Source organism: Canis aureus, chromosome 22, assembly GCF_053574225.1.
Source record: "Canis aureus isolate CA01 chromosome 22, VMU_Caureus_v.1.0, whole genome shotgun sequence".
Lineage (NCBI taxonomy): Eukaryota > Metazoa > Chordata > Mammalia > Carnivora > Canidae > Canis > Canis aureus.
Window position 1 is genome coordinate 684,549 of NC_135632.1, and position 27,511 is coordinate 712,059.

Here is a 27,511-nt window from a genome sequence, read left to right on the forward strand (position 1 = left end):
CCTCCGCAGGGCCCGGTTTGCAACCAGAGGGGCGGCGGGGGCGGGGGCGGGGGCGGGGGCGGGGGCGGGGCCGAGCGCGGGGCGCCCGTCAGCAACCTGTGCAACGGCCGGGGGCGGCAGCCGCGAGCGCCCCAGGTGGGCATCCTGGGCTGCGCAGGGCCTGCACCGCCGCCTCGGGCCCCGCCCGCGTCCTCCGGGCCCCCGGACTCGCCGCCCCGCCGCGTCCCCACGAGGCTCCTGGGGGGAACCCGGCTGCCGGCCGGCGGCCCATGGGGTGGGCGGCGCCCCCAGGGCCCGGGCCGGCCTGGGCCTCCCGAGGTGGGCGCGGCCGAGTGGGGCGGGGGGCGGGGGCTGCTGGTCTGCGTAAAAACGTCTCGTTTTCAGGACACAGGGGCGGGCGCCGGGGGCCCAGTGCGGCCTCCACCCTGACCCGGGTCACGGCCTGCGCCCAGGCGGACGCTCACCGCGGAGCCCCCAGGCCCAAGCTTGCTTTTCTAAAAAAAGGAGGAAAAGCACGTCTTTAGGGCCTTCCCGAAGCTCCTTGGGGCCCCCGAGCGCCTCCGCGGGGCTCGGGCCCGGCTGCTGCGGAGGCTGCAAACACCGAGAAAGGCGTTTCAGGTCCAGGAAGGGGATGCAACCGGGTCGGCGGCACCTTCGGGCGAGGCGCGAGCGGAATTGCTGGGGCCCCGCGGTGCTACTGGCCTGGCTGCTCTAGGGCCGCCGCGCCGGGGTTTTCAAAGAAATATTTTAAACATGGAGAAAACGGTATTTATGGCGGATGATCATTCCAGAGGACTTTGCATTTTCGCCTCACATACACAGAAAACGTATTTTTTCGGACTATCAATAAATTGGTTATCATATAAATTACCTTCTCCAGGTCAATGAGACCTACTAGAGCAGAAGGAGTAGGGGGAGGGCACACTGTCGGGGAACGTGAATTTGCCTAAAAAACTCTAGAAATCTTCAATGGTACGCATTCATCCGTAGTGCTGGTATTTGGAAAGCATTTCCTTCTTAATTATGTTTTCAGTTCCACTTTAGTTTTATGACAGTATTCTTCTGGGACACAGACAGGCAGGTGGACCGCCCCCAGCCACCTGGTCCCCCATCACCTGGCCCCCGATCACCTGGTCCCCCATCACCCATCACCTGGCCCCTGGTCACCTGGTCTCCCATCACCTGGTCCCCCATCACCCATCACCTGGTCCTCCTTCACCTGGTCCCCCATCACCCATCACCTGGTCCCCCGTCACCTGGTCCCCCATCACCTGGTCCCCCTCTGCGAGCCGCTGTGCTGTCCTCTGCAGCGAGGATGTCTTGGCTCCTCTCTTTTTAAAGTCTTCGCTCATTTGTTTTGCATCTTAAATTCCACATGTGACATCACCGGTGTTGGTCTTTCTTGGACTGATGCGTCTCCCCTCGCCGGCCCTTCCTCCTTGAGGCTCGGATCCACTGGATGTACAGGCCCCGTCTCTCCAGTTCACCTGCCCCACACCTGGGTCGTGTCCATGTTCAGGCCGCTGGGAACGGGCCGTGTGCACCTTCAACTCCCAGTATGCGCACCCACGCCAGCCTGTGCACTGGAGTACTGTGCACTGGAGTACTGGCTCCGAATAGCTGAGTAATTGGACTAACCAGGCTGTTACACAGACGGCTCATTTGACAAAGGCAGATTCATCCTTCTTTTATTGGGACATAGTTGCTGGGAGCTTTCTTTGTGTCAAGAATGGGCTAAATGTAATGAGAATAACTTAGAGATACAGAGGATAGAGCATTTTCTTGGATTTAGAAAAAACCCGCCAGAGTTAAATGTACTGATCAATGTCCATTCCTATGGTAAAAGGTGAAGATAATGAGAATCCAGTGTTCTTTCTTACCTCTATTTCTACTCCTCTTCTGCTGTAAGGACTCAAATTTTTTTCTCATGATGATGATTTGCTTTTTCCTCATTCCATAACAGAGTTCCAAGGAGTCACGCTTCCATTTAAAGAATGGCATCGGAACCTTTTCTAAATAATTCAAGTACCGTATCAATTGAGTACTAGCCAAGAACTGGCGTAAAATTCCTTCTGTAGGGGCGCCTGGGCGGCACAGTTGGTTAAGCGTCTGACTCCTGGTTTCAGCTCAGGATTGTGGTCTCAGGGTCATCACGGTCATGATCTCAGGGTCTTGAGTCAAGCCCCAGGTCTGGCTCTCTGCTCAGCGCAAAGTCTGCTTAAGAATCTCTCTCTCGGGGATCCCTGGGTAGCTCAGCGGTTTGGCACCTGCCTTTGGCCCAGAGCGCGATCCTGGAGACCCGGGATCGAGTCCTGCGTTGGACTCCCGGCATGGAGTCTGCTTCTCCCTCTGCCTGTGTCTCTGCCTCTCTCTCTCTCATGAATGAATAAATACATAAAAAGAATCTTTTTCTCTCCCTCGGCCCCTCCCTCCTGCTCTCTCTCTAAAATCAATCAATCAATCAATCAATCTTAAAAAAAAAATTCCTTCCATAACACTCATACAAGAAATTTTGGGTGGAAAGGGAGAAGGAAGCAGTAACATGGGTACAAGAATTCCAAATCAATTCATCCAGAGTTCAGTGATCAGAAATGTCACTGGTCTTTTTCCATTTCTAGCTTGTTACTATCTTATTTGTTTACTTGAAGATTTTCACCGGATGCCCAAACCAAAGGAAAATTTGGGGTAGGATCTACTCACAGATAAGTGGACTGCGTCTTTCAGGTCCAACGTGGTGCTTTCTAGAACAGTACAGAATGGCAAAACAAAGACTCTCCGGGAACTCAGTGATCCAGAGAGCTGGGCAAGGCCTTACTGGCAGGTGCAGCACTTTCTCGGAGGTAGGGAAAGTGCCCTTTCGGTCACCTTTGCACGTCCCAGCTCATGTCATCCTGGTGGTGATACAAGGCTGTTGATGCCAGTGGCCAAAGGAAGGCTTGGCTCATTCATCTAATTCTCCACTGAAGGAAGAGATAACGGTCAGAGAAAGTCGAAGGGTAACCAGGATGCTCAAATTTTGCCTGGATTTTTAGTAAGACTGAGGTGCAGGGCCACGTGGGTCTCTTAGAGACAGAGTCTTCCCTGGGTTAGACTGTGACAGTTCCCAGCCTTTTAGAGCAAGTAGCAGGAAGATGGAGGTGGATGGCTGTGAGTCCTTGTGGCTCCAGGGCCCAGCTTATCCTTCAGGTCTTCGTCAGAATGAAATCTTTAATTTTCTAACTTGGCGTAATTTCTCCTTTTTCACTGCAACCATGTCCTCTCCTCTGCCACCAAGTATTATATTTCTTATGTCGTACACATACCTGGGCTTCATAACTACACCTCTTGGAGGCAGGATCCCCACTAGATTCACCTGTGGATACCCAACTGCACTTACTGTGCTCAGCGCAAACTAGGTAAAAAAAAAAAAAAAAAAAAAAAGGTTAATGAACAAGTGGGTAAATCTGCCTAAAGACCTGAGATCCCGTAAGTAAGTAGACGGTATAGGTCACTAACTTCAGGGCAAACAGGGTTGGGACAAAGCTGGGATGGAATCCGCTAACCATGGCATCTCCAGCACACGCATACGGAGGACAGTGGTGTTGGGGCGCAGCTTTTCACACCGTTACGTATGCAACTACTCGTTCCATGGTCAAAGGGGGCTAGCAAGCCAAAATGTTATTTTGGCATCAAAGGGTACTTTTTCTATGAAAGGCAATCTTTTATGTTATTTTGCTGAAAAACCTAGGAAGGCAGGTCCACTCTTGGCCCTGTCATTTTACAGGTGAGGATGCTGAAGAAGGCGGGTGAATGACCCCGTGTTCTTATTCCACTTCCCCGAGAAGCTCGTCAGAAATGAAAACCCAACTTACGTCACCAGCACTCCCCGTTCTGTATGAAGTCAACACCGAGGCCTCATCTAAGTCCAAATTGTTACCATTAGTCAAGTGACAGGAGAGGGATTGTGTTTTCTAGACTCATTACAGTCGGATATTAAAGAGGCCAGGACGCATCACTCAGCGTGGGTATGGGGACACAGTTGATAGTGTTCTCTGAAGTCTTTCTCATTAAATTTGATTTGGCTTGTGTGGTAATATTGTAGCCTTCAACAGGAATGTAGGTAAATGAAGTTAGTAATACATGAAAATGAATCATACTGGAAATCAGGGAGGAGGGTGAGAGTCATCGAATCCTGCAGGGATTAAAGTTTGGTTCCCTAAAAAAATAACTTCATTCTCTATCTCTGTGAAAAATTCAGCTTGAGAATACAAAGCAACTGTAATTTAAACTTCTGTATTTGGGCTACTTGCCACAAAGGAGCACTGGCGTTAAATATAATTAACGTAGATCACAATATTTTCAGTAGTTATAAAGTAAGGAACATCAGGCATGGGGGGAAAAAAGCCTAGTCCAGGTTCTGGGGAGAATGACTGGTGTCCCAGTGACAACCCATATTCGTGCCTAGACACTAAAACATACTTTCCAAAAGAGTGAGAGTATTTTTACTGTTTACAAGTTATGCAAAAGATGAAATACAAAATATTTCAAAAATTGTAATTCCTTTCTTAGTCACTAAAAATGAATATATATATATTAAAAATCACACAAATCTGAGTTTATTTAGAGCTAAACAAAACAAAACAAAACAAAAACCCACTAGGATCTACTCAGAATGTCAGCCTTGTTTGTATGCAAACAAGTATTTTGTCATCAGTCTGTTTTCCTTACCTTTTGCAACTGGGATCTTTATATTTTTAAAAATTTTTAACAGGAATTAGAATTTTAGTAGTTTCAGAAATATAACAAAGATGGCTTTAAACCGTCCCGTGTACTGGTAATCCTCTCTCAAAAACTTTTCAGGTTTATCTTGTATTTTGAGGTACAGTCTTCACAGAGGCCAAAATGAGAGACCGAAACGGAGCAAGACAACGGGGCGGTGCTCCCGTGAGCGGCTGAGGACGGTTCTGTGAGGCGGGCGCGAAGTCCGTATCTCTGGCAGGTTTAGCAGGGGAGCACAGGTGGTTTCGCTCCAGAGCTGCGGGAGATACCCTGCGGTGGCAGACAGCCCTCCCAGTGACGATCCCCGGGTTCTTGCGCACGGAGGCGGGAGGCAGATGCGTAGGGAAGGCCGAGGCGAGAGCTGCATCAGCTTTCTCAGAAACGATTTCCCCATCGTGGGTATTTGGTCACCTGGTGAGGCCCAGCGTGAACATAAGGTTTCTAGAGGAATGAGCTGGGATCTGCTAACATTTTTAAAAGGACCACTTAGTAAATGCTTATCTCTAAGTAATAGATCTTCGATTTATTTAATTTTCAAGAAATGTTTTTCCTTTAAGATTAACATGCTCATTCTGCTCAGATTGTTTAGAGTGCTTTTTATTCTGCCTAAATTTTTACAACAGGGTAAATAAAAGATTCAAAAATGGTTTCAGAAAACAAACAAACACAAAAATGGTTTCATAATACATGGAAGATGAAATGTCACATGGATAGCATATAGTTTGATTCTTACATATGCATGATTATCAAAATTGTGTCCTTAAATGACAATTTGATATTTTTCAAATTTTACTCAGAAACACTGCCGTGTACCATTTATTTTACTGCTGATACTTTTAGGATTAGCTTTATTAATAGTATGACATTTTCACGCATTGTTAGACTTTACTAGTTTTAATATTCACAATGTTTAAGTTCAAACCAACAAATATTCAAGCCTACCCGAGAAATGAATGAAAGACATTACCTTTTCACATAATCAACTAACTGCTTTTTAAGAATAAAAAGTTAATACTGGGATTTAAAAACCTAAACTTCCAATGTACTGTTAATTCAACCATATGAAATTACTTAGGCCACAGGACTGCCCATCAGCCTTTCTTGTCGGAGGGCAATCAGTCTCTTGAACCACTTCTCCTCAGCATCGGCTTTCTCAATAAATAACTGAAATAAGAAAAGAAGAAGGAAAAATGTTACTGTTTGCCATACCTTGGATTTGATCTCGTGTAAGACAAATTACCCTTGTAGGATACATCTTTTAGCACAGATCTGGATATTGTTTAACTTTCACTGACTTTTCAATTGAAGATAATCTGTTTGGAATTAATAATGTTCAGAAAGTCCTGGAGTAAAAGGACTGACATCAGCATTAACAGTTCTATGCTGTATTTTGTGACGTTTTCTCCTACACCTTCCTCAGACATAGCGCAGTGAAACCACCTCAGGGCGCCGTCCCCGACCCGCCCGGCTCAGGAAGCACCTAGCGGGACAGATTCAGAGCTCTCGGAGCCTGTCCTGAAAAGCAAACAGAGCTCCTCTTTTGGTCTATTTCTCTTAAGCGTAGAAAGAATACTTCTAAGAGTCAGACAACCTGATCTGGGCCATCCCTGATCCAAAAACGTAACTGGGGCAGCCGGGTGGCCCAGCGGTGAGCGCCTGCCTTCGGCCCAGGGCCTGATCCTGGGGACCCGGGATCGAGTCCCACATCGGGCTCCCTGCATGGAGCCTGCTCCTCCCTCTGCCTGGGTCTCTGCCTCTCTCTCTCTCTCTCTCTCTCTCTGTGACTATAATAAATAAATAAATAAATAAATAAATAAATAAATAAATAAATAAAATCTTTAAAACAACAACAACAAAAAACATGTAACTGCTCTAAGGGATGCGAGTAAGATCCCTATTTCTGGCAAATGGGAACCTAAGAATTCACTTCCTCCCACGGGATTCTTTCCAGCAGCACAGAATGACAACAGCTGCGATTCATTTGGGTCAAGGGGACTTCAGAGGACATTCTTAGGATGGAGGGATCTTACATTGGGATGGGCCAGAGAGTTGTCGTCTTGGTACTTGATGGCGGTGGGGATGCTGCTAGCGTCTACGTCTTTTTCGCTGCTGGGTGGGTCGGCGGCTACGGGTGCGGGTCCCGACGCTGCGGCTGTGTGTTTCACCTCGCCAGCTTCCACCGACTGAAACGGGATGTGTGAATATCCATTAATCAGATCCCAATGTACAATTAAAGTTGTGCTTTAACAGTATTTTTTATTTTGAATAGTAGCTGTTCATTTAGTCTCCTTTAAGATAATACTAGTAATAAAAGACCCTGGGGTTAGGGACGCCTGGGGGGCTCAGCAGTTGAGCACGTCTGCCTCTGGCTCAGGGCGGGACCCCGGGGTCCCGGGATCGAGTCCCGCATCCAGTTCCCCGCAGGGAGCCTGCTTCTCCCTCTGCCTGGGTCTCTGCCTCTCTCTGTGTGTCTCTCATGAATGAATAAATAAAATCTTAAAAAAAATAAATAAAAGACCCTGGGTTATTGAATAAGAAACAATTCTTCCTAAAACAAGCAAACAAATACAAAAAGATGGAGAACACATTGATCATATTTTTATGACCAGCATATTTTTATTGAGAAATTGGTACTTATGAGTTTATAATAGAAAAAACTATTTCACAAAGCTAAATTCTGTTAGTCAAAACAAGCTTGTGACAAATCTCCAGCATTCATTTGGTCTCTTTAGAGATGAAAAGCAAATTCGGAGGTTATTTTGTTTTTGCTCTTTAAATAACAGCTTCAATGAGTTATAATTCACATATCACAATTTATACAGACGTTAGCATATCCATGGGGTCTTGCAACCACCCCAAGCGACTCCGGAACATCTTCATCATCCTCCCCTGAGACCCCATGCCCGTTAGCGGTCACAGGTCCTCATTTCTCCCCGCCTCCCCATCCCTACACAACCACTCATCTATTTTCTGTCACTGTGGATTTGCCTATTGTGGACACTTCATATAAAAGATCGTACATTATGTAGGGTGTTGTTTTGTTTTCTGTGACTGGCCTCCTCCACTTAGCATGCTCTCGAGGTTCATCTCTGAAAGGCTGAGGCACGTGTCAGCGTGTCACTCCATTTTCTTGCCGAATGCCACTAGGTGCCAGGCACTGTGTCAGGGCTGCAGGTACGAGGCCTGGTCAACTGGCTGCGCCCGGAAGCAGCAGTGCTGTGCTCTCTTGGGTCGGTTCCAACAGCTCCCTCCCTGAGAAGGGAGAGGCCAGGGAAGTGGCTAATTAGCAGCAAGGCCGCAGGGATAACAGGAGATGGACTAGGTGAGAAGCAGAAAGTTAAAATAAAAAAACCCAAAGACGACTGGGAGATTAATTCCACCACTGAGCCTTTTTTCTGCACCTACTGGTTCTATATATGTAGTTTTTGAACCTCTGTTTTCTTTTAATTTAGCCACTTCTGAATATCCACTTCTCTGAACGAGGGTAAAACAGATGTTACTGGGAAAAACATCTAGAAAATGAAATCTGGGATCCCTGGGTGGCGCAGCGGTTTGGCGCCTGCCTTTGGCCCAGGGCACGATCCTGGAGACCCGGGATCGAATCCCACGTCGGGCTCCCGGTGCTTGGAGCCTGCTTCTCCCTCTGCCTGTCATTCTGCCTCTCTCTCTCTCTGTGTGACTATCATAAATAAATTAAAAAAAATTTAAAAAAAATAAAAAAAAATAAAATGAAATCTACACCAGTCACTTAGTCCTTTCCTTTTTCTCTTTATTATTTATTTATTTTTTAAGACTTATTTATTTATTCCTGAGACCCAGAGAGAGACAGACACAGGCAGAGGGAGAAGCAGGCTCCATGCAGGGAGCCCGATGCAGGACTTGATCCTGGGACCCCGGGGTCACGCTCTGGGCCGGAGGTGGACACTCCACTGTGGAGCCACCGGGCGTCCCAGTCAATCCCCTCTTAGAATGATGTATCTGAGGACTGGACATCCATCTATTTAGTCTTTACTGAGTGCTGCTAACCGCTAAGCACAATACGCAAGCAACAGTAAAATGGGTTTATCCCTTGTACCAAATGGGGATTACATTTTGCCAGTGGCCCGACGGATTACTGACAAGTAAATATCAAAATACACACACTGCCGCCGCGCTTGTAACGAGGGACACACAGATACTTGAGGAAATGCCTGTGAACCATGGCGGCTCCCTTCTGTATCTCAAAACCAACACTGCCCCCTCCCTGGGTTCCCCCCTGCCTCGGGGCTCACAGCCCCCAGTGGTACCATGCCCACCCCTGTGCCCCGAAGGCAGGTTTGGTTCCACCGTGGAGCAGAGGCCCAGACGCCAGCTTGGGGGGGCCCTGGACACCCCGTGCTGTGCTGTCGCTGCGGTGGCTGGGCTGCAGTGCCCGGTGCAGAGAACATTCTGTGAGAGCCCAGGGAGCTCATCCTGCTTTACTGATGGTCCTGGAACGTTTTCTGCAAGACGTAAAGTTTTGGAGTTCAGGACCAGAGCCCACAAGTTGTCCTCTGACAATCGTAACTAAAGTCGTGGGACGAGCGAGAATCGGCAACAGCTTCTTGACCTCAGTGAGGACACCCGGGAGAGTCTGGCCGCCAACCCCCAGCGCGGCCACCAGCAAGGCTCCAGCTCAGTGGTGCGGCCACCGGCTGCCTCCGCTGGCAGGAGGGCAGGGGAGACCCCGCTGCTTAGGGCCCTTACCCTTCTGAGCAGTGGTGGCCACCTGCCAGCCACAGTGACTTCAGGGCTGAAGACGTGCCCGTTTGGGACAGCAGTGTAGAAAGGCTGCGTGTGGGTTCCTGAACCGGCACGGCAGGTGCAGTCCGGTGGCCCACTGTCCACTGTCCTGGAGAGGACCACCGAGGGGTGACCTGTTAAATCGACGTGTTGACGGAGACACGACGTCTAGCATATGCTACGGAAACAGCCACGCTCTGGGAGCAGCTCCTGAGCTTAACTAGTGGAACTTGCACAGCTCAAGACAGGCTCTATCAACGGAAGGGGTTGTTCGCAGAGAGAAGCACAGACTTGTTTCCAAGAGGCACAAACTTGACATCAACGTATGTAGGACTGTCCAGAAGACAAAGATACTGCAACCTGGGTCATGAGTAATTTAGTCCCCAAGAGAGCCGGTCTCTGCTGTGCATCAGGGAAGCCCCTATCGCCCCGTGATCAGGATGAAATGGTCCTCAGGATAATTTACCTCCCTTTGCTAAGTAATCTCCTGATAAATAATTCAGCTTCTTGGGCATCCTGAATCGCTACCTTATATTGCAGACAAAGACATTTTAGAGACTGGAAAGGGATATCGTTTTCTAAACTAATAAATTGGCCTTCTGTTTTATATTACAGTTGGTGTAAATTTATTCGCTGTTGGCCCATCATTGCTTTTCTGATCTTTTTGAAATGCAGTGACTAATAAAAGTCCAGTGCTGGATGCCTGACACTTAGGCTGCTGTACTTTCACCCAGGTAAATGCCATCTTCTTTGTTGTTATTTTTTCTTTTTAGCGTATCCCCTGTTACTGGATGCATGCCTTCTTGATACCTGAACAGGGAATGGGCACCGAGTTCACAATTACGAGAGACCCTGGATTAATAAAAACAAACATGGGCTCTGGAGTGGAATAAATCTTGTGTGGATGCTCTTTCTTGTCATTTGTTAGCACTCAGACCACGGGTTATAAAATTTGCTGAGCCTCAGCTTGCTTACTTTTAAATAAAGGTTATTGGGATTTTCGATAACTTATACATGTTAAATGTCTAGCACTAACGGTAGCCATTATTATCTTGGTCACTTCAAGTTAATAAAATATAAAAAACACAGTGGGGCTAGGACACATTGTTTTACCTCATTTGCTTAGTGCTTTAATGCTTCCAGGTGCTGTGTTGAAACAAAGTGGGGCAAAGCTGATGTCTGTATACTGAACCAGCAGGCTGCGATGGAGAGCTGTGAAGTGATTTTCAACTACTTGTTCAGTGATACAACAGGTCACCAAGCCTCAAATGAGAATTTTAGGGTCTATAGATGATAAGAAATTACATAAAACAATTTATGACTCAACCAAAGTGAGAACCCTTACATCTCCAAGTCCTTTCAAGGAAGCTGCGGACACACGCAGCCCTTCGCATCCAGTACAGACAGAGGTGGGACAGAAGCAGGGAGAGGAAGAGGAGTAACAGCTCCTGTTTCCTGAGTGCCAGGCACTCGGTAACGGTTTCACAGAAACCACCTTGCTCGTACTCCTACAACCTCTGCCAGTGACACTACTTTCCTTTTAAGATAAGAGAGCCACGGGGTTATCGTGTGGTTTAAGGACACACGGCCAGCAAACGGCAGAATCAGACCTGACCCTCTGTCTGACCCTGCATCTTTAGCTTTTGACCACTGCTTCCCAATTGCTAAATCTAAGACTTACTGTAATTTGGTTTTAATTTTAGAGGAAAGAAATAAAAATGTTGGTAAAGCTCAGATGTCCTGGAGTCCAAAGCCCATCTTCTTTCCACTATACCAGGTCCGCTTCTGATCAATCTCCTTGCTCGTTACTGGTTTTACTACTTATTGGAAGAGCTGTTAGGCTCTTGGAGGAAAAAAATGGAATTTAAAAATAGGTTTATCATATTAATAATTAGTATCAAGAGGGAGAAAGTTGTTGAGAGGAAAACCTGCTGTATTAACTAGAGAAGAATACATATTTCCACAGAAAGAAAATGCTAGTTTATCTTAAGTGAGTCCAGTGAGAGCTGGGAAGTCAGGGTGAACTTCAGAAAATAAATATTTAAACGTAAATTAGTTATTTTAGGCCACAAGAATGACCTTTGTCCATTTCACGTTCCACCACCTTTTAGGAGTCGTGGTGGCAAACGAAGGCAGGGAGCACAGGCGAAGCAGGCCGCTAGTGCTGTGCACCAGGCATACGGTACACGCTCAAGTCACATCTCCAGGATGCTGAGAAGACGTTTACGTCACTAGCAACAACACAAATACAACAGACAAACGAAATGTCAATTTTCCACTGACCACCTATCAGGTCAGTAGATGGCTTGGTGCCAGCCGGGTGCGAGAGGCAGACACCTCCTGTGCTTGTGGGCAGGATCCGAGCTGCTACAGTGTTTTTGGAGGATGACTTTGGGAACGTGTGAAAATAAATAATATCAACCTTAAGCAAATAACTCCATCTTGAAACACTGACTTAAGGGGATAATAATGAATATTTGTGAACACATATGTAATACCTTCAAGCTAATTAAATAGCTAGTAGCAGAGAAAAAAAATAAATGAATTATGATAAATTTATCAGCGGGATACTATACAGTCACTAATGTGTTTACAGATGCAGAGTATTTTTAAGGAAGTGGTAATGACCATGTCTTTATTACACGTATGCTATTGAGGAAGACGCGTATTTCACAGTAGAATGCCTTTTCTAAGTACAGGAGCAGGTTCCTAGAGGCGGCCCTGATAATAATTGAAAGAACACATGCAATATTCAACAGAAATAAAATGCCAATCAAAACTCCTTTTACTGGAGTTGAATAAGTAATACCCGTCTGGGCAAAGAGTGTAGATATATATTACTATTTGGGTAATGATCTGATTGTTAAAACTCTCTTCTAACTTTTCTCTACCAATGTCAACTTAAAAAGTAGATGTAGACACCGGAAAACTATATGGTCGCGAAATGCATTATTACTGCTTTAGAGCTGTTGACGTTTCACTTTGTCTTCTCAGTAAATTTTAAAATAAAAATGGCACCAGATATATTTTACAAGTTAAACTTGAACTGATTCTCACTGATTCATTCTCTCTCTCTCTCTCTCTCCAACATGCTGACACTCGCTCACCCTACTTCATCCATGTGTTAGAAGACGCACTTACATTTAAGTAAAATCCATTAATAAAGCATCTCCTCAGTGGGAATCTGGAGGCTTATTCATAATGTCTGGGTGAAAACTTACCTTTTTGACTTCTTTACTTGATCTGAATGTCTGCTGAACAAAAGAATCACTTTCAATGGCTTCAATTTCTTTTACTCTTTTTACTTGTTCTACCAGGGTGGCTTGGTCTAAAAAAAAAGGGTATAATGTCAGTGTATTTTGGTGCGTAAGCTTGTTAACAACACTCCTCTAAGCGAGGTTCTTTCTTTCTGTGAAGTAATTTTATGACTTCTGGAATCTAACTGGATGAAAAGATGGTATAGTGAGGCTATAACAGAACACTATTTCCCCCCTGAGATCCACAAATACGACATTCCTACACACTAAGGCTCTCACCTAAAACCTAATAAAACATTGCTGAGAAGGCACCACTATAATGATCCCAGCTAATCTGGGCTAATCTTGTGGGAGGGCTTTAAAAATTAAACAAAAGTTATTATGGAAATAACATATACGAAGGAGTAACAGCACAACGGATCCATCGGCACCCGTCACCCAGCTTCTGGAGAAGAACGCTGTTACTTCTTACTTAATTTGTTGATCTTCACTTCATTTTCAGGGGTAGACCTGGAGTACTCAAAAGTAACTCCCACATGTCGTGCCGTGTTACCCCTAAATATTCATTTATTTATTTGTTTTTACCCCTGAATATTTAGTAGGCATTTCAGATAAGGGCTTAAAAACACCAAACAGTAAAAACTACATTTTCACATCCAAAAATATTAACAATAATACTGTAATATCATTTTATACAGTCCATTTTAATTTTCACTGATTGTTAAAAAAATGTCTTTTTACAGTAATTTCTTTGAAACAGGATCCAAATAAGGTGCGTACATTAGACTTGTTTGATAAGTGTCTTGAATCCCTTTTCATCACTGTCAGTCTTCAGTCCTTCCCTTTTGTTACTATTTATTTACTGAAGAGAACAGATTGTTTATACTTGAAAACTTTCTACATTCTAGATCTGGCTGATTTTATTCTCATGACATCATTCAACATGTTACTGTATTCCTCATATTTTGTATAAACCAGTAGTTAGATCTAGAGGCTGGCTAAGATTCAGGTTCAATTCCTTTGGGTCAAGGATGCATCACAGGTGATGCTGTGTAATTCCTATTATACTGTATTGGGATGTGTTTCTCCCAATTTTAAAGATGTTAAGACTGATCAGTGGGTCCAAGGTGACGTCAGCCTGACCCCATTATAAAGATCCTCATCAACCTTCCACTTAATATTTTTAGCAGACATTAATGTTTGTTGATTAGATCCATTATTTCATGAGATGTTGCAAAATGAGGATTTTTCTAATTCTATTATTCTTACTGCTTTTGTTAGCTCTGATTTCTCCGTAATGAAGAACTTCCCTTACTGACTGTGAAGTATGGTCTGTACAGGGAAAGCAGAATAAATGTTTAATTTTTCCCTTTACTTGTCAATTTTGACCCAAAGAGAGCATTATCAGTTCCTGAATATTTATATACTTAATATATTTTACTCCATGTAATGAGTACCCTTATTATTCTACCTTTGGGTAGTGGGGACCTCCTGAAGATGGTCTTACATCCTTTTGATATGGTCCCTTATAGTTAAGGGGTGACAGGATGGTCCAGGCTCGTCTTGTACAGTTCCTGCCCGAGACCTGAAATTAGCCATTTCTTCAAAGGGCGTGGATTCCTTTTAGTAGGAATGATATTTAAAGACAGTAACTTGGGCACCAGGGGTGCTCACTGCTCCTGGATTGTCACTGTTTCTCTGCCTTCTCAATGGATGGGGTAGGTAATGCACATTTTAAGAAGAAAAACATTAATATGAATTCATGCTGATATTACCAAATGAAGAACTAGAGGGCTTTTAAAGTCTTTGGTTTTATATTTGTATATCTTTTTTCTCACTTTAAAATCTTAAGTCTTGGGACCCCTGGTTGGCTCAGGGGTTGAGCATCTGCCTTCGGCCCAGGGCGTGACCCCGGGGTCCCGGGATCGAGTCCCGCATCGGGGTCCCCACAGGGAGCCTGCTTCTCTCTCTGCCTGCGTCTCTGCCATTCTCTGTCTCTTGTGAATAAATAAAATCTTAAAAAAAAACTTAAGTCTTAATGATACGATCAAAAGTACTCAGTTGTTTCTCTTAATATGAGAGTTGAATATATATTAGTTTCAAAATCATAAGATAAACATCACTATTAACAAGATGAATCAATATAGTTTAAAATTTCTTTATGATCTTGTTGATCTCAGGAATTATTCCACTGACGAACTGCCAAAACACTATACTCTAAAGTCACCCGAGACCATTCTCCGTGTGACTGTGCTACCAACTTGACATACAGCTAGGGTCAATTTGCTTCAGTTCATTTTTGATTTAGGTCTTGCTTTTTGTTTTATTGTCCTTGTGATTAATATGAATACTTTTTGGTATACAACACAGTGACTTAACAACTGCAATGTTTTGCTACGCTCACCACAGGTGCAGTTACTGTTATCACCATAAAACGCTATGACGATAGCACGGAGTGTATGCCCAACACTGTACCTTCTGTTCCCATGACTTATCATTCCGGTACTGGAAGCCGCTACCTCTTACTCCCCTTCACTTGTCTCCCACGCCTTTTTCCCTCTGGCAACTGTCAGTTTATCCTCCATATTAGTAGATCTGATTCTGCTTTTTTGTTATTCACTTGCTTTGTTTTTTTAGATTCTACATATAAGTGAAATCATATGGCATTTTCCTTTTTCTGTCAGACTTATTTCATTTAGCATAATAGTCACTAGGTCCATCCATGTTGTTGCAAATGTTTTCTGTAGCTGTGTAGTTTCCTGTGTGTGCGCGCGCACGTACACACCAAATCTTTACCCATTCACCTATCAACGGACACTTGGGTTGCTTCCGTATCTTGGCTGTTGTAAATAATGCTGCAATAGACCCAGGGGTGCATATATCTTTTTGAATTTGTATTTTTGTTTTCTTTGGGTAAACAGAATTACTGGATCATGTGGTATTTCAATTTTTCAATTTTTTAAGGAACCTCCATACTGTGTTTTCACAGTGGCTGCACTAACTTACATTCCCACCAACAGTGCACGAGGGTTCCTTTTTCTCCATGTCCTTGACAACACTTGTTATTTGTCTTTAATATTTGTTTTTTAGTTGCATAAAACACTTGATTCTAAAGTCAAAAGGTAAAACATCATTCAGAGAAGTCTAGGTTTCCTTCCCTATCCCATTCTCTCAGTTCTTCCCCCAGCACATAGGTAACTTTTTATTAGGTTTTGGTTTTAACCTTTCGTTTCGGGATCCCTGGGTGGCGCAGTGGTTTGGCGCCTGCCTTTGGCCCAGGGCGCGATCCTGGAGACCTGGGATCAAATCCCACGTCGGGCTCCCGGTGCATGGAGCCTGCTTCTCCCTCTGCCTGTGTCTCTGCCTCTCTCTCTCTCTCTCCCTGTGTGACTATCATAAAAAAAAAAAAAAAAAAAAAAAAATCTTTCGTTTCTTTCTGAAAATATAAGTATACATAGTCTCTTCTTTCTTTTTTTTTTTTTTTTTTTTTTTTTTTTTTTTTAAAGATTTTATTTATTTATTTATTCATGATAGTCACAGAGAGAGAGAGAGGCAGAGACACAGGCAGAGGAAGAAGCAGGCTCCATGCACTGGGAGCCCGACGTGGGATTCGATCCCAGGTCTCCAGGATCGCGCCCTGGGCCAAAGGCAGGCGCCAAACCGCTGCGCCACCCAGGGATCCCTAGTCTCTTCTTTCTTACACAAAATCAACATCCTACACATTATGTCTTCAATATCACTCCACCCCAGCATAGAGACTTCCCTATTCTACTTTACAGTTGTATAGTTATCTATTTTAGGGTTTTATGATAGGGTTTTTTTGAAGATTTTATTTATTCATATGAGAGAGAGAGGCCGAGGGAGGAGCAGGCTCCACACAGGGAGCCTGACACGGGACTCGATCCGGGTCTCCAGGATCATGCCCTGGGCCGAAGGCGGGTGCTAGACCGCTGAGCCACCCGGGCTGTCCTATGATAGGTTTTTTTTTTTTTTTTTTTCCTCCCACCACTGCCCTATTGGTAGTCATTTGAGCTGTTTCCAGTCTTTCACTTTTATAATTAGTGCTTTAAAAAATGTGTTGTTTCATATTTTTGTTTTTTGTTTTTTTTCCACATGCTAGGCAGGAAAAGTGCAACATTATGGTTCACACACTCACTGTTTAAACTTTTGCTCTAAGCTGATACATAGGTGAATTAGGAGCTACTGTATGTTCAACAAGGGCTCTACAATTTTTATGGATTTTAGACTTCATGAATAAAAACTAGATTTGCATTCTAAGAAACAAACATAAAAAAGAGGCTTGAGACTAAGGTAGTTGTTTGCATCAAAGTAATTTTGACAGCCCAGCAGATCTAAGCTTAAAAGACTAAGTGTTATAATAAAGAGTATGGAGAAGGAATTTGGTTTAAACATTTCAGTAAAAATTCGCAATTTATAAAAAATCTTTTGGCCAATCGGTAATGATACAGTTTGATGCAAGCTCCAGTTTACTTAAGGGAAAGATAGTGCTTCTGGAGGTGTGTCCCAGACAGCTGTAACCAGTCCTTTCTTGTGTGAAAAATAATGTGTGGAATGTTTGGAAGTAATAGCTGCCAGAGCCAACACTCTCATCTTGGGAAGAATATATTTTACAACATAAAAGCAAGTACTGTCAGAGTGTCCTGGACGAGCAAATAGTTCCACATGCTTTAAAATAAAAGCTCCTGTGTATTTTAATTATGCAATGTACTAAATGAACATATAAAATGAGAATATCCTTTACCTAGCTAATTTATTAACATGAACATATTTATACCAGTGGATGGTATTTTTATTAGGCCTGCATAATAGTGGGAAGATGGCAGAGAAAAGTCATAATGGATACCATTCCATGAGACCCAACTTTAATTTGTCAGTGTGAAAATCCATCTGTTTGTATAGGTGTTAATTAGTCTCACTATTATTTCACCATCATTAATTTCCAAACAAAAGACAGTATTTGTGACTTCAGGAGGATGTTCTCGTATGTATCAACTATTTGAAGCCTTGGGTTTTCTTCTCTAACACATTCTCTCATTTGGATTTACAAAGCACATCACTGGTATTAAACGTCAGAGGTGAGCTCACAAATGGTACTCGATGTCTACAGCCCATAGTGTTTGCAGCTTCCAATATGGACCTACAACCAATGGCCCCAAACACAAATAAAAGTGTTATCACAGAAGCTGGCCCTAGGGCCAGTATGTTCAACAAAACAGCACTGGAGAAATTATAAAGGAAGGAAGGAAAAAGATTAGAGAAGACCAGAACATTATCTTTGTGTTTCTTTAAAGATCACTTCAGGACGAACAAAGTGACAGCGTAGATAAGAGCGAGCCAGTTTGCCTGACTTACAATATGAAAATAAACCAACAGAGCTTTTACCTTTCAATGTGGGAACCATTTTACCCTGATATTTACAGTGTGATATTTAAAGAGTAAGAGAGAGAGAGGTACTGAAATTAAAATTTGAAAAATTCATGGGAGATTTACATTTTTAGCTTTATAAATAGCTCAGCTGCATGCTGTTTGAAAACAGGCATAAAACATGTTTTAAACGGCTTCCTACTCAAAACTCCGATATCAATGTCCACAAATATAGGTCTCGAATATAGTCCTGTCACTCTGGGAAGCAGAGTAACACAGATCAATAAAGTCCAGTAAATTGTTTTAAATTTAGATTTCTAAGTTTTACATGCCAATTTATCATTGAAATATTCTTTATCAATTTTAAGAGCAGGAAAAATGTGAATGAAAACTACATATTTATGTGCTTGGCATGAATGCCTAGCATACGAAGTATCTTGTGTTTACCAGCCAGGAGGTAAACATAAAGACAAGGGACAGCGTTACTGGGAGAACCAAAATTACAGGATGTTTTTAAGCATTAACGTGGCAAACGCGGAGGAAAGATCTATTAGCACTCCATCCTGTCTGATGAACACAGTGTTGGTAAATAAAATGACTTTCATAGGTAGTTTGTAAAATGTCAGCAGAAGGGGTACATATTTCATAGTAAAATGAAAAGTACTGGAGTCAGAAAGCAAAGTCACTACAGACTGAAAAAAAAAATCAATGCTAACCGTATGGAAAATCATTTTGTTCTTTTTGTGATAAAAAATTAAAATCAAACATTTTATTAGTTGCTGCTGCTGTTGTAGAATACAAATTAGGCTCACCAAGCACTTCAAGTTCTATTGGACAGTTTTACACGACACAACTTTTACAGAATTCTAAAAAAATTCCAAGTTGTGCACACATTTAAGATAAGTAGGTAAGATGATAAGGTCCGATACAAACCTTTTATTTGAAAAGACAACATTTTAATCTACCGTTTGTGGATCACACAGACCAAGCTCTGAGGTGGCGGCGGTGCTGGGCAGGGGACAGCAGGTGGCGCTCTCGCCCAAGATGTGACCACGGCTGCCGGCGCGGGAGCCTCGGGAAAGGCCTCTTGCTCGGGAAAATCTCCTCTTCAACGGACTCCTTTTGAATGTTAATATTTTATGAATTTCCCCAAAGTTAAAATGCGTTTTATGTTACAAAGAGTTTGGGTCAGTTGGCCTCAGAGTTATTGAGGTGCCCAAGCTACTCTTCCCGTAAAAAAAAAAAAAAATTATATACCAATAGTACTTTATAACCACATGAATAATACAAGAGAATATTTTATTTTCGACTCAAATTTTAGTCAAGAATGGGAACACCCAGGACCTTCCTCTTTATGGCGAAATATCGATACTGAAGGCAAAACAGTCTTCGAAGTGCAGAGCGTTCCCAAGGGCCACCGCGGACTGAGAAGAGCAGCACAGACGCCGCTGCTTCTTCAGGAAACTCTGAACAATACAGCCTGCGTGGAGGAGCCACGGGGTCCCTCCCAATCCTGGTCACTGTCAACGACTTGTCGTGAACGCGGACGGCCGGGGCGCAGCCCGCTGGCCCCTCCAACGGGACGTCTGGGCTCCCGAGGCCCGCGGAGCGCACACAAGTTCGGGCGAGACCCAGGTGCCGCGGCCGACAGCGCCAGGCAGCCGCGAGGCATCGGGGGCGAGGACGCTGCAGGACAGCGTGGCGGGCCGCGGCGGCGGCGGGAGCGCAGGCCCAGGCTGTGGGCGGCCCCGGAGGCGTCCTCGTCCCCCTCGTCCCCCTCGTCCCCCTCGTCCCCCTCGTCCTCGGGCAGGGCCCAGGCCGCCCCGTCTCCCAGTCAGCGGCTGTCGGCAGCCAATCGGGCCGCAGGAGCAGCTTCACCGTCACTGCGCGGGCGGCGTCTCCGATGAACATTTGTAAGGGCCGCGAGTGCGCGACGTACGAGGCTGTCGCCCCGCTCTGCGGCTTCCCTGTCCCCGACCTGCCACCGGGGAAGGCGCTGCCGCTGACCCACGTGGTTGTGCGCGGGCGCTGCCTGGCGCCGGGCCTCGTCCGCCTCAGGGAGGCCTCGCTCCCGGCCCTCAGGTGCGCCTCAGGGAGGCCTCGCTCCCGGCCCTCAGGTGCGCCTCAGGGAGGCCTCGCTCCCGGCCCTCAGGTGCGCCTCAGGGAGGCCTCGCTCCCGGCCCTCAGGTGCGCCTCAGGGAGGCCTCGCTCCCGGCCCTCAGGTGCGCCTCAGGGAGGCCTCGCTCCCGGCCCTCAGGTGCGCCTCAGGGAGGCCTCGCTCCCGGCCCTCAGGTGCGCCTCAGGGAGGCCTCGCTCCCAGGGCCCGGGGCCGGGAAGCGCCGCACAGACCCGTGCGCACAATCTAAGCCCTAAAAGCACTGAAGTAACCATTAAAAGAGCAAAACTCCTTGGCGGGCGGCGGGGCGGGGGGCGTCCACGTGCACGAAGCCTTTGCCACGGAGGGACGTGGGGTGGGGCCTGCTGCCGTCGGGGCTCGCGCGGGCGCGGGTCCAGGCCGCGGACCCTGTGACCTGGCGTGACCCTGGCGTGGCCCGGGCGCGGGTGTGGGGGGATGGGGGGCGCAGGCAGCAGGCGTCGCGCGACGTCGCGGAGGGCAGGGGCCCGCCGAGCTCTGCGGGGCTTCCCGGCCGGGGCGCTGGGGCCGACCTGGCTGCGGCCCCGGGACGCGCCCCCGACGGCCCGACAGCAGCGCCCGTCCACGCCGGCGACTGTCCCGCCCGCCGTACCGCGTCCCTCGCGGCCACGCAGCTCGCACACGCTAAGGCTCCACTGGAGGTGGTCGGAGAGGCTGCAGGGCCCCCGCGGGCCTCCCCGGGCCCCCGCCTGACCCCCCGCCCCCGCCCCGGCCCCTCAGCACGGGGGCCGCAGCCGCAGCGGGAGCCGCCGCCACCCCCACCCCCACCCCCACCCCCACGGCACAGCCGAGAAACTGAGGCCAAGCAGCCGGTGAGCGGCTCGCAAGCCCTGGCCACAGACGCGGGGATCCAGTCCCTGTGCCGCGGCCCGGTCGTGACCTCCTCCTCAAGCCGCTCCTTAACCACACGTGCCAAACGCCCTTTTCCCTCCTTTCCATCCATTTCCTAGAAATAATCCACGCCCTTGGTATGTTCCTGTTCTGCACTTTGAAGCTCACTCGTTCAATACAACGGGATTCTGTTCGCAGAGACGCTGCGTCCGCACCATCTCGGTCCCCGGGCGCTCCGCCCTCCCCGCTACGGAGGATACTTCTAGATGCTTTTACACGTTTGAAAAAGTTCTGAAACCATCATCCACGTCACATCACAAGACGTCTATTCACGTATTAAAAAACACGCAGTTTTTAGGAACCCTGCCTTCTTTTCCAAGCCTGAAAACAACCTGAGTAGGAAATCGCCGCTTTAGAGCTGCTCTTTGCTACGCAGCAATTGTTGCAAAAAACTAGAAGGGTTTCTAGAAATTTGGCCAAACCGATAACCGCCATGTAATTCACTACACAGGCTATTGCCTTAGGCTGGTCTCACGCGTGACAAACACGGGCAGTCGGATCTGCTTGGACAGGGCGGTAAGAAATAATGACTGCCACGAAGCTAAGGCCGCGGAAGCGTTATTTTAACGGGACTGAAGGAAGGAACATAATTCAAGGTACATCAGATTAACAGCGTAGAACACAGAATGTGAAGTTGCTGTTTGCTGTCCATTTTAATTCTAGAATTCTCATGGACTCTAATTAAAATTCTGTAGATGAAGAGTTGTAGGTTTCTAAGGAACTTGCAGCGGGCGCTGTCTGCCAGCCATCTCCACACACCCCATAACCACACACAACTTGCCTGTCAGGAGAGCTAATGCAGACATCGCAGGGCACACCACATTTGTCACTGTGGCTAATATCAGAGATACGCAGCTCTTTTTTCTTAGCACACAAAAGCAAGATATGTAATTCAATGCTCAATTTACCCTTGTCTCGCAGGAGATTTTTCCCCGCTAATTGATAGAAATTAAGCCATTAATCAAGCCACTAGCCATCATTCAAACCAGAGAAGATGAATACAAACTTTCATCATAACCACCTTCCCCATTTTAGTGTTCATTAGCATTAATTTTTAATGCAATTATGCTATTCTTTTACGCTGAGCTCATAAATTACTGCTCTTTTGTTGCTGGCTGGCCTTGTAAAATCCAAACTAATGCTTTGTGCTCTGATCTTAAAGGCAATTACTAGGTTCTTCTATCTTTTATATCTTTGCATCCCCAATAACCTTTATATATAACGAACACCCATGACTGACTATGCCTGTTTGTTTCTTTAATGCTTCTATATAAATCTTTGTGAACATATAAATGTAGTCAAATGTATCCACAATAAACATATATATGTATACACCCACTTATAAAATATAGATGTTAATATAAAAACAAGATCTCACAAATTCATACGGTAGTTCAGGGTCAAATATAATAATACATGATTAAAATGTAATGCATTGTTATATTAAAGTTATAATTTCATAACAAATTAGAGAAAGGAAATTGGAATATTAATAGCAGCTATTATACGCATATGTAAGGGTCAAACAACTACCAAAACAAGAAAGAATAACTATGGGATACCAAAATCCCTTGGTTCTTTACCTAGGATTAATGCTTTACGTTTAAATCCTTATTTCAAGGAATTGCGTTGAAACCTGAACATGAATGAGATGACAATAAAGAGAAAGGGAAGCTCAAAAGAACCATTTTTCCAAAAGTGTGTTTACTAAGTGCACATAAGAACTGTCATATTTTGCAAGGCAGATCAGTTTATATGAAGATTCTAGTAAAAAGACAGATTTTCCAGAAACAAATACTAAACCCAAAGGCAGCAATCTACTCCTTCCTCCAACCCAGAGAAAGTCTAAAGATGTACTCTCCGTAAAGTTCCCCAAAGCACTAGTTCTGCTCATTCCTAGGTGCAGAGGAGATTAAAAAAAAACAAAACCCAAAAAACTCCCCCAAACCTTGCAATTCTCTTCTTATAACAATCCAGTCATGGCTTTTTGCCTTTGTTTGCAAGTTGTTATATTTTGGCCACCCACTAGTGGCCAAAATAAAACTTCCCGGGAGAAAAAAAACTTAATGGGAAAATATCAGAAGTGCCCGTGTTGGTGGCAGCCCGGTTACCTTTCGGAGGTGGACAGCTGCTGCCTACCCCTAAAACCAGGGGTTTTGGGAGTAGAAAGTATACTCAGGAAGCTTCTACCAAAAGCGGGGGGGTAGGTTTGAGTCATTAACATAAAATACCGTCTGTCTCCTCTCATGGCCAGTTCTTTATTAGATTTCACCTTTAATAGAAAGTTCTACACGGAGTAGCAGCAGTGGGGCTTCATTCTGCAAGGACCTGGATTCTTTCCACCAAGGGACCTGTTGTGCCAGGATAAGCAGACAGCCTAGACTCAAGTCTTTTGTGATCTGTTCCTTTTTGCTGTCGGAGGCAAACAGGGAACTAACACGTTTGTATTTGGACGTTCAAGTTGTCAGCACAAGGTTGTGAGTTCTAAGACCTTTTCTTATAAGCATTTTGTGTCAGGTTTCATAAGCTTATGGAAAATAGTCTATGGCTCCACATGCCTTAATTTCCTTAACATACTAAGAAAAAAATGCTGGGGTTCAGAAACGAATTGGAATGAATTCAGCCAGCATGCATTTAGTGCCTACACCTGCCAGGTGCTGGAGGTGCTGGTTGAAATGACATACTTTTTGCCCTCTCAGAGTCTATGAGCAAAATGGAACTAACTTTTATTTAGAATTTTTACTTGCAAATAATTATGAGCTGACTATGGGTGGGTATAGGGATTTGTTTTGTTTACAAAGTGCCTTTGCATCTGTTACTTCATTTGATTCTGAGACAGATAAAATTTTTGGTAATAAATAATACCCCCATTTCTCAAATACAGCATTTGATACTCTTAAAGAGATACCAAAAGACAGAGCTGGAATATGAAACCAAGTCTTTGTACTTCATATTCTATCTGGTTCTTGTTGAACCAGGCGCCTCCTTAGCTTTTGAATCTGATAAGCTTACAATGATGAAGAGTTATGATTTTTATGCTTGTTTTAAATGCTTATTAGATTTACATACAATTTTGGTCTTTTATTTTTTTAATTTTATTTATTTATTAGACACACACACACACACACACATAGAGTGAGAGGGAGAGTGAGAGATGCAGAGACAGAAGCAGGCTCCATGCAGGGAGCCTGACGTGGGACTCGATCCCAGGTCTCCAGGATCAGGCCCTGGGCTGAAGGCGGCGCTAAACTGCTGAGCCACCTGGGCTGCCCCAATTTCGGTCTTTTATTTATTTATTTACTTATTTTGAATTTTGGTCTTTTAAAAAAGATTTGATTTACTTATTTTAGAGACAAAATATGTGGGGGAACAGAGGGAGAGGGACAAGCGGACTCTGCCCTGATCGCAGAGCCCGGGCACGGGGCTCCATCCCATGACCCGAGATCATGACCTGAGCTGAAGTGAAGAGTCAGGAGTTTAACCAACTGAGCCACCTGGGGCGCCCCTCAATTTTGATCTTTTAAACAGAGATGCGGTAGGGAGGATGGTAGTGGGCGGTAGGAGATAATAATTTCTTTTCCTTAAAAGCAGAGTATTCTGCTATATTAATGAACTGCAGCATTTAAAATCATTGCCTTTAAAGAAACCCAGTGTGGGTTAGTCTGCATTCTCTAGAATCTCATACAAATGTCACACTCTCTCGTGCCCGATGTCTTCCACTCGGCGTGTTGTTGTAGCTCCGTGTCGTTGGGTACATCTGTTGTTTGTTCCTTTATTACCTGCAGAATTCTGGTACATGAAAAATCTCAATTTGTTTACCTACCACCTGTTGATAGACATTTGGGTTGTTTCCAGTCTCTGGCTTTTGAGAATAAAGTACTACTCTACATTTATGTAAAGTCTTTGTGTACTTTCACTTCTTTTAGGTAAATACATATTGGAATGGCTGGATTATATGGTTAAGTTTGTATTTCTCTGATGACTAATGATATTGAGCATTTTGTAATGCACTACTGACCAGTCACTTCTTTTTAAAATTGTGTTTCAAATCTTTTGTTCATTATTTAATTAGGTTGTCTATCTTCTTATTATTGAGTTATAAGAATTCATTATCTATACTGAATATACATTCTTTGTCAACATACATTGTCAGTATTTTCTTCAGTTCTGTGACTTGCCTTTTTGTTCTTTATGGTATCTATCAAAGAGCAAACTTTTTATGTTTTATATATTTTTAAAGATTTTATTTACTTTAGAGAGAGAGAACAAGCAGGGGGAGGGTCAGAGGGAGAACGGGAGAGAGAATCCCAAGCAGACCTCATGCTGAGCACAGGGCCCAACCTGGGGCTCAATCCCAGGACCCCGAGGTCATGACCTGAGCTGACATCGAGAGCTGGGCACTGAACCATCTGAGTTACCCAGGTGCCCCAAAGAGCTAAACGTTTTAATAAAAAAAAGTCCAATTTATTATTTTAAAAATTTTGTGCTTTTTGTGCCTACCAAAAAAGTATTTGCCTACCTCAAGGCTGCAAAGATTTTCTCCTATATTTTCTTCTAGATCTATAACACATTTCAAGCTAATTCTTATGTATGGTGTGAGATAAGTGTCATTGTTTTTTTCCCCATAAGGCTATCCAGTTTTTCAGCACCATTTATTAAAAAGACTTTCCTTTCTCCACCAAATTGCCTTGGTAGTTCTGTTGAAAATTAATTGGCCATATATGTGAAAGTTAATTTCCGGTCTCTCTAGTCTGTTCCATTTATCTATATGTCTATCTTTATAGTAATCCACAGTCTTAATTACTGTAATTTTATAGTAAATCCTGAAATTAAGGAGTGTAAATCATAGGACTTCGTTCTTTTTTTTTTTTTTAAATAAAAAACCTGCTTTAATTATTCCATGTTATTTGCATTTTATATAAAATTGATTCTTAGTAGAAACTTTGCTCCTAACCCTTGAAGTTGAATTTTAGCATCAGGATGCAAAATGTTATATATAATGAAATTCAGTTTCAGGAATAAGTTGAAATACAAATGATTAATAAAATTAGACATTCCCCAAATACTAATTTGTTAGGTACAAAACCTAAAATAAAAAAACAAAACAGGGCAGCCCCAGTGGCTTAGCGGTTTAGCACCTCCTTCAGCCCAGGGTGGGATCCTGGAGACCCGGGATCGAGTCCCGCATCAGGCTCCCTGCATGGAGCCTGCTTCTCCCTCTGTCTGTCTGTCTGTCTGTCTCTCTAATAAATAAATAAATAATCTTAAAAAAAAAAAGAAAACAACTGCCAATTACTTAAATCAACTCTAAAAACGGATTTTGGTTGGGACGCCTTGGTGGCTCCATGGTTGAGTGTCTGCCTGTGGCTCAGGGCATGACCCTACTGTCCTGGGATCGAGTCCCCAGCAGGGAGCCTGCTTCTCCCTCTGCCTGTGTCTCTGCCTCTCTCTGTGTCTCATGAATAAATAAAATCTTCAAAAAAAAAAAAAAAGATTTTGGAATCAACTTATAAAAATGTTATCATCAAGAGAAACTGCCATGTTAACTTTTTATTTCTTCTGATTTTAGAGTAAAGTAAAAAATGGAGCCTCTTTATTACTTTATAAAAGAGTTGCCACATAAGAAGATAATGACTTAAATTATTTAAATGATTTAAATGACTAAATGTTGATGGCAAGTTTTTTGTTTTGTTTTTTAGTTAAAGAATGTAGCCTGGAAAATGTATTCAGGTGGAACAGATGAAAGAAAAATCAGAAGGAAGAATAAAGGATGGCAGGGTAATAGAAGAGGCAAATTTTTCTGGGACTTGTAAGGAACCAAGGATGAGTGTGTATGTTTAAGAGTCAGGGAAAAGAACTGGGGCACATAGACCCAAATCGAGTGGATGAATTATCTCTAGTTTGCAAACTGTCATTTAGGAAGCAACATGCCTACACATCCTAAACTGAATTCTGATGTCTGTAATTATAATTTTCTGTTTGTTCCATCATTGTGCCAATACTTTATCCTCATTACAGTCTTTCCTTTCAAATACATGCAAATAAGATTCCTGGCTTTTAAGTAAGAAAACCCCTTAAATGCCGCATTATCTATATTCATTAAGTATAGGTAATAATAAATCTATATTACTAAAGTAAACTCTATATGTTTCTGTATGTTCCAATGCATTTGATCAAGCTGCATACAAAGATATATATATATATTATTCTTATTTGGTTTAATTTACTGCTGTTAACTTCTGGTAGGCTTTAAGATCTCCTTGAAAATGTTATGATAATTATATGATAGAATTATGAATTATAT

General features: G+C 44.2%; 1 protein-coding gene and 1 long non-coding RNA gene across 2 annotated transcripts in view; one reads left to right on the forward strand and one right to left on the reverse strand.

The window, feature by feature from the left end:
- Positions 1-5,339: 5,339 nt before the first annotated feature.
- Positions 5,340-27,511, reverse strand: part of RSRC1 (arginine and serine rich coiled-coil 1) — a 398,032-nt gene continuing 375,860 nt past the window's right edge. The window contains exons 9-11 of the mRNA XM_077864534.1: positions 12,741-12,847; positions 6,789-6,941; positions 5,340-5,922 (exon numbers count right to left, since the gene is read on the reverse strand). Coding sequence (XP_077720660.1) covers positions 5,830-5,922; positions 6,789-6,941; positions 12,741-12,847 — 353 coding nt within the window. The 3' untranslated portion in view covers positions 5,340-5,829. The remainder of the gene's footprint in view (positions 5,923-6,788; positions 6,942-12,740; positions 12,848-27,511) is intronic.
- LOC144293627 (uncharacterized) lies at positions 8,481-11,255 on the forward strand. Its single transcript, XR_013360811.1, has 2 exons — positions 8,481-10,253; positions 10,663-11,255. It is a non-coding gene; the product is annotated as an uncharacterized LOC144293627 (long non-coding RNA).